The 13,785-nt window shown below is 44.2% G+C and overlaps 1 protein-coding gene across 1 annotated transcript; it reads left to right on the top strand.

The window, feature by feature from the left end:
* The first annotated feature begins 4,102 nt into the window (after positions 1–4,102).
* LOC115131916 (rho-related GTP-binding protein Rho6-like) lies at positions 4,103–12,267 on the top strand. Its single transcript, XM_029664004.2, has 5 exons — positions 4,103–4,368; positions 5,306–5,393; positions 9,298–9,407; positions 9,588–9,722; positions 9,804–12,267. The coding sequence occupies exons 1-5, from the start codon at positions 4,249–4,251 to the stop codon at positions 10,047–10,049; spliced, it is 699 nt and encodes a 232-aa protein (XP_029519864.1). The 5' UTR covers positions 4,103–4,248; the 3' UTR covers positions 10,050–12,267.
* The last annotated feature ends 1,518 nt before the right edge of the window (positions 12,268–13,785 follow it).

Raw genomic sequence — 13,785 nt, forward strand, 5'->3', positions numbered from 1 at the left:
GAGCTTTGTGCATTGTGCCCGACCAACGATTTCCGTGAATCTGATTGGTCAAGATACGCCAAGTATCTGCAGAAACACTCCGGATGTGAAGGACAGAGAAATTGTGGACGAGTTGACAAGTCATTAGACATATCAGATAAAAAAAATGTTTACCTGCACTTTGCCACACGTTTTAACACTTTGCGTCGATATATTTTATTAAACTAAATCAAAAGGGATGTGGCAAAATTCTGCCTCGCCACACGTTTTCCGGAGCCCTGGTGCGCGTGCATGCGTTGTCAGCAAGCGGGTCAGGGAGGAGGACAAAGAACAATAGGGGAAATAAAATGCAAGAGCAATAAGGCAGTTTGAAAGAGGAGGAATAGACATGCAGAATAAATAACGTACAATCTATATACAAAGGTATGTGGTCACCCCTTCAAATGAGTGAACTCAGCTATTTCAGCCACACCTGTTGCTGATTTTTTTTAAATTATTTTGATTTAACTAGGCAAGTCAGTTAAGAACAAATTCTTATTTACAATGACAGCCTAGGAACAGTGGGTTAACTGCCTTGTTCAGGGGCAGAACAACAGATTTTTACCTTGTCAGCTCAGGGATTCAATCTAGCAACCTTTCGATTACTGGCTCAACGCTCTAACCACTAGGCTAGCTTCCGCTGATAGGTGTATAAAATTGAGCTCTGTGACTTTCTATTGTCATAGGATGCCGCCTTTCCAACAAGTCAGTTCTTCAAATTTATGCCATGCTAGAGCTGCCCAAGTCAACTGTACATGCTGTTATTGTTAAATGGAAACGTCTAGCAACAACAGCTCAGTCACGAAGTAGTAGGCCACACAAGCTCCCAGAACGGTACCGCTGAAGCGCATAGCGCATAAAAATTATCTGTCCTCGGTTGCAACACTCACTAAAGAGTTCCAAACTGCCTCTGGAAGAAAAGTCAGCAGAATAACTGTTGTCTGGAGCTTCATGAAATGGGTTTCCATGGCAGAGCAGCCGCACACAAGCCTAAGATCACCATGCACACTGCCAAGCGTTACCTGGAGTGGTTTAAAGCTCACCACCATTGGACTCTGGAGCAGTGGAAATGCGTTCTCTGGAGTGATGAATCACGCGGCACCATCTGGTAGTCCGACAGATGAATCTGGGTTTGGCAAATGCCAGGTGAACGGTACCTGCCCCAATGCATAGTGTTAACTGTAAAGTTTTGTGGAGGAGGTATAATGTTCTAGAGCTGTTTGTTATGGTTCGGGCTAGGCCACTTAGTTCCAGTGAAGGGAAATCTTAATGCTACAGCATACAATGGCATTCTAGATGATTCTTTGCTTCCGATTTTGTGGCAATTTTGTGCCCCCTTGCACAAAGCAAGGTCCATACAGAAATGGTTTGTCGAGATTGGTGTGGAAGAACTTGACTGGCCTGCACAAAGCCATGACCTAAACCCCATCGGACAAATTTGGGATGAATTGGAATGCCTACTGCGAGCCAGGCCTAACGCTCTTGTGGCTGAATGGAAGAAAGTCTCCGCAGCAATGGTCCAATATCTAGTGGAAAGCCTTCCCAGAAGAGTGGAGGCTGTTATAGCAGCAAAGGGGGAACCAACTCCATATTAATGCCCATGATTTTGGAACGAGATGTTCGACGTGTCCCCATACGTTTGGTCATGTAGTGTATGTTCGAGGCTTTGCCAACCTAAATTGATTGCCTTGGCAACACCATATATAGGCCCATTGTAAATCTTCTTCTTTTTTTTTTTTTACAATTCACAAATGCTCTTATCCAGAGTTATTAGGTTTAAGTGCCTTGTTCAAGGGCACATCAACAGATTTGCCACCTAGTCAATTCTAGGATTCAAACCAGTGACCTTTCAGTTACTGGCCCAACGCGCTTATCCGCTATGCTACCGGCCACTGACAGGAATAATTGGGAAGAAGAGAAAAGGTGTCACTAGCTGATGTGCCTGTGTGCTGTGCTGTTCTTACTTCACCTAGTCACTTGGAACATTTCAAATTCTGAAAAAGGGGGGTTCCTTTCCTCCCTTCCCACTCCATCTCCTTCTCTCGCTCCCTCTCCCCCTTTAATCTTTCTTTCTGTCCTAAAATCCTGGGAGTCTTCCTGAGCCCCAGTGTAGGTTTGTATCCCTGGTGGAAGGAGGTTTCTGGGCTCCATAATTACCTCTCGGTCCTGCAGCCTTACCAGAGGGAGTGCTACACATTCTGCCTGACATTGGTGACACTTGGACACTTGGCCAGGGTAAAACCAGCTTCACAGCAGCCTGTGACAACCCCCTCCTGGGCAGCCCACTGACACACAGAGAGAGGTGCAAAGAGATGGATAAAAGAGGTCAGGTTGAAAGTGCCGTGTTAAAGTTGAAAAGAAACAGTCAACATGATAAGAATGTATACATCAAAACAGGGACAATTTAAGAACATGTTTGGCTATGTGTTATTCTAACACAGTCCACTATTTTCGGTGTGTCCTTATTTCAAAGGTGGGTTTTTACCATGTAGCTCAGTTGGTAGGGCATTGTGCATGCAATGCCAGGGTTGTGGGTTCGATTTCCACGGGGGACCAGTACAAAAAAAGTATGTACATGTATGCACTGTAAGTCGCTCTGGATAAGAGCGTCTGCTCAGTGACTAAAATGTAAATGGTTCTCTGCGCCCATTTCGAGCTGTGCTGTAAATGTCCGTGCGCACAAGACCATCCAAGTTGCTATAATGTGCTGATTTATACTATGGAATTTCATGCCATAACACTATGTGTATACCCATTCATGTTCTGTATAACTTGGCATGCTCCACTCTCCCCCCAAATGGCAGACTTTGTAGGTTCTGTGGTGTTTCAGAGTCATGAAGCCATCTTTCGTCTGTTCGGGCTTGGCAGTCAGTGTGCTCTGATTGTCTGTGCTACTGTCACCACACGCTAACTCTTACATGAACATATGCTCACTCACAGGCACACTAGCATGCCACACACACACACTGATGACATACTCCCACACAAACGTGTTTTTCAGCACACTGGCTGCACCTGCACATTGCACCCAGTCAGCCATTGCATACTCCATCTCTGTTACATAGGGCACTTTCTCTGTCCATATGATTGGTTTCCTGCCAAATGTATAGCCTCTGGCCTGCTCGCCTCCCTACCACTGAGGAAGTACAGTTCCCGTGCAGCCCAGTCAAAACTGTTCGCTGCTCTGGCCCCCCAATGGTGGAACAAACTCCCTCACGACGCCAGGACAGCGGAGTCAATCACCACCTTCCGGAGACACCTGAAACCCCACCTCTTTCAGGAATACCTAGGATAGGATAAAGTAATCCTTCTCACCCCCTTAAAAGATTTAGATGCACTATTGTAAAGTGGCTGTTCCACTGGATGTCTTAAGGTGAACGCACCAATTTGTAAGTCGCTCTGGATAAGAGCGTCTGCTAAATGACTTAAATGTAAATGTAAAATGTATAGAACTTGATGAGAAGACAAATAAGTGTAATTCTTCTTTATTTTTTAAATCCTGTTCAAGATCGGGGTGAAATATAAGTAGTGGAGTTGGGTCGACACATGTCTGCGAAGCCACAAGGGTAGGCAACACTTTCCAAATTTGCTTGCCAAGGTTGTGATCGCTTGAACTTTGAGTTCAGATAAGCGTTTTACTGTCAGGAAACGTTGTTTCCGAAATCCACACAACAGCATTTTTCGTATAAATCTACGCAGAAAAAGCTACCGCTGGGCATGAAGAAGTGAGCAGGTACTTTCCATTGATTTATTCATGGAAGGGGTTCCTTCAGATGATTTGGTGTGTGTGTGTGCGCGCGCGCGTGTGTGTGTGTGAGATAGAGAGCTAGGGTGAAATAAAGGTGTCAATCAAATCTATAAAATGGAACTGAAGCTGGTAAGGCGGTGAAGTAGCATTGTTACACATCATGCACTGGACATGGATAGACTATACGTATTTGTATACTTTAGAACAAAATTGACTGATTTACCAACCCTGATCTTGCATAGCCTATGCGGTCCGAAACGCATGCTGCGCAACAATGAGCAGAACGCTAATTTTCATTGGCTGACGCGACAATATAAAGTTCAGCAGTGTCATAACTCGGCGCATACCGCTGGCAGCAAGCTTCATCGAAGGTGTACTGTACAGCATCCCGGCAGAATGCACTGATAACTGACAGAGGATTTTACACGTGTTTTTCTTTCGCATATCAATTTATTGTGTTCGTCAACCAAATCGTATTCACAATGAAGGAAAGGAGACTTACCCAGCCTCTGGTGGCGAGATGTAAACTGGTGTTGGTTGGGGATGTTCAATGCGGAAAAACGGCGATGTTGCAAGTCCTTGCCAAGGATTCCTATCCTGAGGTATGCAATGTCTACAGCTGGCACGTTTGACTGGATTATAATACCCATGTCCTAAATACATGCGGAATAGGCTACATACACATACTATAAAGAGATGACAATAGCAATATAAATGTCATTCTAATTCTACGATAATAACGAATAGAAGTTTAATATTGCATTGTTATCTGGACTTGGAAAGATTGATTGAGTAAACTGGAACGGAAATGCAAATCAGTACAATTCCTCTGAGAACTTCAATATTGAGAGACATTTCCAATTGTGCTTAATTTCAAATGGAGTGTTTAGCACGTAGAGCTCACTCTACAGACTTGTTGGATGCATTTGCAGTTGGTTTTGGCCGTGTTTCAGATGATGTTGTTCCCAATAGAAATGAACGGTGATTAAATAATGTATTGTGTCCTGTTGGAGTCATGAAAGCATTATTCACGATTCATTCATGATTATTTGTAATAATGGTACCATCCACATGAATGTAGAAGTGTTCAGAAACATATTCTATTCTTATTTACAGTGAAAGTGACTCGAAAATCACACAATATATCATTTAATCACCATTCATTTCTATTGGGAAGAACATCATCTGAAACACAACCAAAACAAACTGCAAATGCATCCAAGTTTGTAGAGTCACATGCTTAACGTAGTGCTAGGAATATGGGACCAAATGCTACACTTTAGCCTACTTCAATACGCATACAAGTGAATAGGTCCAAATACAAAGGGGCAGGACTAGATGTATAAAATTATTCCCTTTCTAAACAGTACAACTGTTCAGATGCCTTATTTGGTCAGACAGACAGGACATTAGCCACAGACTGGGATGATCATTATGTGTCAATCTAATACGGCTGATGATTACTGGGGTGACTGTTTCACAATGACTGACCGTACTGTAATGCGTAGCTAATGAACTCGCTCCTTTCTGCATCCACAGACCTATGTTCCAACAGTATTTGAGAACTACACAGCGTGTCTGGAGCTGGAGGAGCAGCGCGTAGAGCTCAGTCTCTGGGACACGTCAGGTGAGCATTACACTCTGCACCCCCCGTGCCCACATCCAATATACCTTAGTCATTGAGGCATGGATTTGAGCACATCCATGTTATAATAAGCCTTAATAACGTCTTATACCAAAGGTTGTAGTATGTCGTGTCTCTCTATACAAGATGCTCTACCTGTGTAGCAGGTTTATGATGCGTGAAATTAAGTTCAAGTCCAAAAGCAGCCATTTGAAATTTGTGTCAACGTTCAAGTTCTCAGACTAATTGTACTGTAAAACCTGACTTGTCATTTCTTTCCAGTTTAACATTTCTTTTCCCACCCGCCCGGAAAACAATGCAATCAGAGAGTTTGCGTAAACAACAGTACGCTAACCAAAAGCCCGTTGGCCATTGTCTCACAGTCTTGTCTATTAGCATCATAGTGTATACTGTATGGTTGTTAGTAGTTTGTTATTATTTACCTTTAAGATGGCGATCTGTACTGTTGTCCTGCTGCTTACCAGAGGTAGTGACGTGGTAGGCTGCTGAGGTCCTGGAAGTTTTCTCAGACAGTGACACAACATTTGAATGCAAAATGACCATTTGTGTGCCTGCCTGTTCTCTGTTTCGGTCTCCTCTCCCTTCGATTTATGTTTAGAAGGCATAGAATGATGCAGGCCTAATTCATTTGACACTACAGGGATCCCATTCCCAGGAGACAAATATATCCCCCTCTCACCACCTACCCCCTTACTAGAAGAATGTCTAATAACCTGTTGGCACCTATAGCGGGCACACCCACACACACACACACACACACAGTGTTGTGGTGACCTACTGACAAGGTAGGATCCTTCTACACCTTCCCAACCAGTTCCATGTTGTTGGATTGGCCAGGGGGTTGCCTCTGCATGAGTGGTGGGAAGAGTGTGTGTGTGTGTGTGTGCGTGCAACAACAATGATAATGGTGATCACAAAGACAAGGTCCTTACCTTTTTCAGTGCGCCGTCTAATGAGTCTGAGCGGCTGACGTCGAACCCAATGTGGAGTAGACGTTGAATTGACGTCTGTGCCCAGTGGAAAGCGTGTACAAAATGCCGTGTATAATAGAAAACATCACAGGATTTCATTCTTTCGCTTGGTCTGTTTCACTTCAAAAGAGATGGACCGAGCTGGATCCTCGTCCACTTCGTAGCGAAAGTCCCGTTACATAATTACCTTTACATTTTTCACACCTTGTTTTAAAGCTCTGCCCAGCTCTTCCCACCATTACTTTTTTCTCACAAAACACTCTGGTCACTTCCATCTATCTGAGCTCTGTATACCATGGTTTTCTCTGATTGTACTATCACTAAAGTTGGTGATTATACATATATCGCTATTATCATGTTTACCGATGGTCTGTGGGGGGAGAGAAAGAGAGAGAGAGAAGGCCTACCTGTTGATGATAAAATTATGAACAGCCATATAATTATTTTCTCTGAGGTTGCTCTTATTCTCATGTTATTTCTCTATTTTCCTTGGCTGGGGTGTGTGAAGAGAGGCAGTGTCCCCTTAGGGTCAGGCTGCTGTCTGTGCTCTGCTGTGGAGTGGGCTGTGTTGCTGTGTAACAGAGTTGCTGTGCCTAACGATTCCCCCCGTGCCGCTCCTCTCTGAGTTCATGGTCAAGCTCTGCGGCAGCCTGTTCTCACTGTCTCTCTCTCTCAATTCAATTCAAGGGCTTTATTGGCATGGGAAACATGTGTTAACATTGCCAAAGCAAGTGAGGTAGACAACATACAAAGTGAATATATAAAGTGAAAAACAACAAAAATTAACAGTAAACATTACACATACAGAAGTTTCAAAACAGTAAAGACATTACAAATGTCATATTATATATATATATATACAATGTACAAATAGTTAAAGGACACAAGATAAAATGAATGAAATATCTCTCTCTCGCAGTGATCGGACTCAAAGTGAGATGCCCCGTTTAGTTCTCTTTCCCGTTGCCTCTCCAGCCTCCATCAACAAGCAACCAGTTTATCGTTAGGTTTTTAGTTTTTAGACTCCTCCTTCTCCCAGTGTTGTGTGTGTTTGTGTGTGAGTCCACGTCCAGGTAGGGGAGGTGCGTGTGGGAGGTGTATCACGGCTTGTATCCTCTCTCAGCTCCAGGACTCAGAGCCATCATCATGTCTGTTTCCCCAGTGTTGCATCACCCTGGGCTCCTCTCTGCCAAATGCTGGCATTGTCACCTACTGGAAAAACAAGTCATATCGCTACTAATCAGTTGCCTCGTTCCTTGCCTCGACACACTTGACTGTCCATACAGTCATTCCCTGTGAACGTCAGACAATTGTCTCCCTCACAGGAGAGCGTTTGTTAGGCTTTTAGTAATGGATTGGATCTGAAGACTGTGTCACGCTGACAGTAGCAGGAGGGGATCCTATATCATCCAAATGCATTTCGCACTACCCATAGAGGCATACGTAGGTCATACATCCACAGGTGAAGCTTTTCTTAATTCATTCTTACCTGGTTGAGTTCGTGTTCAATACGTTTCCGGAGCAGGGAGAGGAAACTGAATCTGTGGCTGGTGTGCGAAGCGACGAGGGAGCACACCAGAGGAAGGACATTCGGTGAAGCATCTGTTTTTAGCCACAGGGACCTCCCTTTGCAACAATAGCATACTAACATACTTTTACACTTCGATGTGTAGGCCCGCAAGCATATACGCACGCACGCACACATGCACACACACACACAACGCTCACAACACACAGATTTTCTTCGCAATTGTCTTCAATTTATAACACGAGAAGCATTTACTTTTTAGTTTAGCGGTCATTGCTAACGACGTTGTGCATACATACAGCATGTGTATTGAATCACGTCAGTGTGTTGCTTCATATATGATACACTCTTAGAACAACAATCTATGAAAGTGTCTCCCTTGACAGAGAGCTCTTTATTTCTTCTATCTGATTTCAATTGGGATTTCTGCACAGACAAAGGGTTCAATATAAACCTTTTGGGTAACGCAGGGGTGCGATTGGGATAGAGTTATAGTGTACAGTCTGCTTGTGTGTTCATGTGATTTATTGGCGAGTTCCTCTACTGAGTGGGAAGGCGTGGGGCTTTAGTGAAATGACTTACTGTAGATCCGAGAGTGAGGGAGGAGGAAAATTGGAGTGTGTGTGTGTGTGCGGAGAATGGTTTGGGTGCAGGGGGGTAGTAAAATAGAGGGTTGGATTCAAGCATTGTCTACCAAGGCTGTTGCCGTAGTTACCAGGGGGGAGTGGGTGGTGTCCGGTGCTGTGTGGGGGGGACTGACTCCTTGTGTTAATAGTCTGAGAGCAGTACTCAAGCATCTTTGTCTGACTGCACCCAGCAGCCATCGTTAGCCTATAGCATCCATGCACCCAGCCCTGGCCTTTACTATAGCATCCCAGCACCCAACCCTGCAATACACCAAGCACTTAACACTCCTCGTTCTTGGTCTTTAGTGGGGATGAAAATTGCCCCAGGGACCTCACGATATGATATTATCATGATACTTAAGTCCCTGTATCCGATGCTTACTGCGATTCTCACAGGTCTATGTGTATTGCAATTGGATACACTGATTTTTATTGAGATTCGATGTTCCAAATATATTGCACACCGTATTGTCTGCTGTAGAGGGACAAGAGAGCCATGAGAAAACGATCAGTCATAAAGTGCTGAAAACAAATTGGCTCCCTATTTAAATACTAGAGTTTTGGTGCAGGTACAACAAACTAGCAGAAAAATAATATTGTCAAAACGATACGATATTTAGTCAAAAATAATATTCCAATAGGTAACTGTATACTGTTCTGGTACGAACCATTCTTATTGCAACTAATGGAGCCTTATTAGTTTGGTACTGTCCTTTTGAAAGCCCTGTGACTAACCCTAGCCGATCTGTTTGACCCTACAGGCTCTCCGTACTACGATAACGTCAGACCCCTGTGCTACAGCGACTCAGACGCTGTGCTCCTCTGTTTCGACATCAGCCGCCCAGACTCATTTGACGGTGCACTGAAAAAGGTGAGGATCTTGTCATTGTGATCGTCGTCATCATCATTGCTGCTGTCAATTTCTTCTTCCTCCTCCTCCTTGTCATCGTCACAATCATCGTGATCATTCTCTCTGTGTACCATGTACATTACAGCTGTGGTTATGATACATTACAACAACCTTATAACAGTCATGTCCTTTTCATTGCAGTGGAAGACAGAGATCCTGGATTTCTGCCCCAGCACACGCATCCTCCTGATAGGCTGTAAAACAGACCTGCGCACGGACGTGTGCACGCTTATGGAGCTGTCCAATCAGAAGCAGACACCCATCTCACATGAGCAAGTGAGTCTTTCTCCCTTTCTCTCTCGCTCTCTCTCTCTCTCTCTCCCCATCTCACTCTTGTTCTTCCCCATCGTGTTGCAGGGGTCCTCCATGGCCAAGCAACTAGGTGCGGAGGCCTACCTGGAGTGTTCAGCCTTCACCTCAGAGAAGAGCATCCACAGTGTGTTCCGTACTGCAGCCCTGGCCTGCATCAACAAGCTGCAGCCCTCCACCAAGCCCAGCCCCGCCCGACGCCTCTCCAAGAGACTCCTTTTCCTGCCCGGCAAGTCTGACCTCCTCTCCTCCACCTTCGGCAAGGACAAGGCCAAGGGCTGCTCCATCATGTGAGGGAAGGGAGTAGAACCCAGACAGTGGTGGCCAGAGAGGCACTCCATTGACCGGTCCAGCGGATAAAGGGGGGTGTGGGGTGGGGAAGGGAAGGGAAAGTAAGGGGGAAGGAAGGGGTTTCTGTTTAATCCCTCTGGTCTCCCCAAACATCCTCCCCACCCCCACTGACGGCCCTCTTTAAAAAAAAGAATGCTACCCCTCCATGGTTTACTCTGTGTAGTCTATACTGGTCTTCTTCATGACCCCCCCCCCCCCCCCCATCCCCCCAAAACACATACACAACAGACCCACGCACACACACAGACACACACCTCACCAGCATACTGTAGGTTAGTGCAGACTTCCTTTTATAATGCCAGTGAGAGCGAAATGATATAAGAAAACATCAATTGTAAACACAGCATCTCACCTCTTTGTAATGTTGATGTGTGTACCATCCATCATCCTTGCCCTAAATTAAACTTGAAAATGTTAACATTAAAATTGGGATCTTTGCTAAAAAGAAAAAAGGATGAGGTGGCCACCTCTACATTCCTGGCAATGAGAGGGAACGGTACCCAGAGTACCCAGTGTGACGCAACCGGGGAGGTTTGAGAGAGTGGGCCTTAAATGAAATTATTTCCATGGCGACCTCTACAGTATTTTTTTTTTTTTTAGGACATTGAATCTGTCAGCAATGAAACAGGGTCTGGAGGAGGGACATGGCAAGCACACCGCTCTTAAAAGAGGTCGTGGGGAGGATAGACTGAGCGAGTCTGAAGGAGTGCTATGTGACTAAACATTCACACGGGCCATTAACAGTAAGACTGGGGACATGCTGTGCTGAGAGCAGAAGAAAAAGAACTGAGGATGAGAGGGAGAGACTTGTTTTTCTTCCTCCTTTAGTCAGCCACTATCTTCTTCATCTCAAGGTGTTTAACTTCAGACGTTGATGGAGTGGGGTGATATTTATACGGCCACTTTTACTGTCCAATAGTCTTTGATATTTGATTTTACCAGAAGGAGAAGAGTCCCCCCTGGTTCCTCTAAGCCTCATTTGGATCATTCTTAAATCCTCTGACCTTGCGTTTTACGTAACACATAAAAGGTCAATCATTCTTCACTATGAGCTTTTAACCGTAGCATTGAAGGAGTCAGGAGCTCACTCACTACGCCTCGAGAAGCTTACCGGTGGCAGGGATAAGCTGATCATGTCATTGTCAACACTGGGTTGAAAGAGAAGTCTCCTTGCTCCATGATTGGTCACCTGAGATGAGACTCTCTGGAGTTGTCATTCTTATAGTGTAGTACAGGATCAAAGCCTTTACAAAGCTGGGTATCTCATTCATACTGTGTGAAGAAGAGCTTAAGAAATGTAAAGGGTCCTGGGTGTGGTAAGGGGTGGGGGTGTGATGGGTTGGGTTGTGCCGAAACAGAACTAACAGGCTGGTCCTGTCTGAAGAAAGTTATTTTTCCATTTTTGTTCTGCTTTGTATTCAAATATTTTAAGTATAAGTTGATTTCATTTTTTTGGTTTTCTTCTCATTTGAAATCTGCTTTCTGCCCAGTCCTTTTTTTAACTGTTTATTGTGCTCTGCTGTTTTTGTTGCTGTTGTACTTACTGACGTCATCTTGTATTAGGAGCTGTCTACGGCTCAGCTAACGGAGGACTTCATGATTTATTTGGACATACAGAACACTGGAATTTAACATGTTGCTTAGCAACAGTGCGAGCAGGGGCAGGCGTGAGCAGGGCTGCGGTGACTGGGATGCAGTTCCTGTCTCTGGGAGAAAAGAAAGATGTCTTGTCAACTGGGCTCCTCACCATTACTTTGTAGCACCAGACAGAGACCACTACTAAGGTGATGGCTGGACATTTCAGTAAGTAGAACACAGCTGAAAAATATCTGAAAAAACTCATTTGAAGCCTCCAGCTCAGTGGCAGGTGTAAGAACAACACAGGGATTTTCAAAAAGCAATGTGAGTGAGTACCTTTCCAAACTGAGTTCCAACCAAAACACTATTTTTTTTAGCAGTGAGTGACGAAGCATGTTGTTGAAACGAAACAAAGCGTTTGGGATATGTAAAATGGCTTGACCTTGGTTTATTAATGAGATACTGTATCGCTCAATGTTGTCAAAAGATAAAAATGACATTTTTAATTTGAACGGACACTTGAGATTTCGGTCCGCCCTTTTTCTGTCGGGATCTGAATAAAGTTTGCTTTTGTTCCATCATACACTCAGATGTTTCCGAGTTTTTGTGGGGTTAAGGTTTGGTGGGCCGTATGGGGGGAAAGCAACATCTATAAGTTGTTTTGAATGTTTATGAGGCATTATAACATGTGATGGTGGTGCCATACGTAACGTGTTATCAGCATAGCATACAGCATGACACTTAAACAAGTAGCTACACCCTCAAAGGCACCGTCACACTCCCTGTGATGAGGAAGACTCTCGGGCACTAGCAGCCCTGTTGGGCTCATCAAGCTCTCATCTTAATTCTGTTGAGGAGTCTTTGGCTAAAATCACGTCCTTGAAGTTAATGAAGATGTTGCAGTAAAACGTGAGCCATAAAGAATAACTTGAGTTAAGAGCCACTCACAAATATAGCTAATTGCCTCTTACCTTTGGGCCTACTGGGGCGGCAGGGTAGCCTAGTGGTTAGAGCGTTGGACTAGTAACCGGAAGGTTGCAATTTCAGACCCCGGAGCTGACAAGGTACAAGTCTGTTGTTCTGCCCCTGAACAGGCAGTTAACCCACTGTTCCTAGGCTGTCATTGAAAATAAGAATTTGTTCTTAACTGACTTGCCTAGTTAAATAAAATAATAATAATAATACTTTGAGATAATGTTAACGGATGATACACGTGCTAGGACTAAGAAGGCTCAGCCTAATAGCACCGGGGCATAAGTGATCACATTTCTGAGGGTGTGTTGTAATTTAGTCCACATTAAATGCCCGATTTGATCATCTTTAACCGAAAAACAACATGAGCACCGGTGACACTGAGAGCTATAATGATATGAATGATCCCCACACTGCACCTTAGAAGGATATCATTTTGGCTATTAGAGCGCGAACAGGGCTATTACGCTAATGCATCACATCCACTTGTAGAGAAACCACTTCAGACACTTCATGCTCTGCTATACTGTGATGGCAGAAACAAGTTGCCCTAAGTAAGATTGCAGCTTCATAGCATTTGTTAAGTAGAAAAGTATATCGATGCATTGTCTTTCAGCTTTACTTTGAGCTATGATGTAGGGTAAATCAAATGCAATCAATCCTTGTGTGTCTTAACCATAACATTAAAGTGGTGTTGGGTCAACTAAGCTTACTTCAAGGTTCTTACACCAAAGGAATGTAGGATAGATAGGGATACAGCTATTTATTGTGTTTTGTCTTCAAAGAAGAGTGACGTGGTTGTTTTATCCCAGGTTCCAGGGTCCAATAGTCTGCGAGCTGTATGTTTGGCCTCTGTGTCTACTGATATTAAATAATATTGAGATTATTTGAAAAATTGAAATGGTGGGAACTAAATGTAACCAAAATGTGTATAGCTCATATGGCCTTGGTGCCACCCCTCCCCAAAAACACGCACACACACACAGGTTCAGTATTTTAGTCATGTAACATTACCCTGTGGTAATGCTCACTGCAGAAGTGACCTATTGGGCAAACCCAGCACTAAAACACATCCAAGCATCTCTGAACTGCCCTGGTCTGTGTCCAACCTCAGTAACTCTCTCTCTCT

Source organism: Oncorhynchus nerka, linkage group LG7 (assembly GCF_034236695.1).
Source record: "Oncorhynchus nerka isolate Pitt River linkage group LG7, Oner_Uvic_2.0, whole genome shotgun sequence".
NCBI lineage: Eukaryota > Metazoa > Chordata > Actinopteri > Salmoniformes > Salmonidae > Oncorhynchus > Oncorhynchus nerka.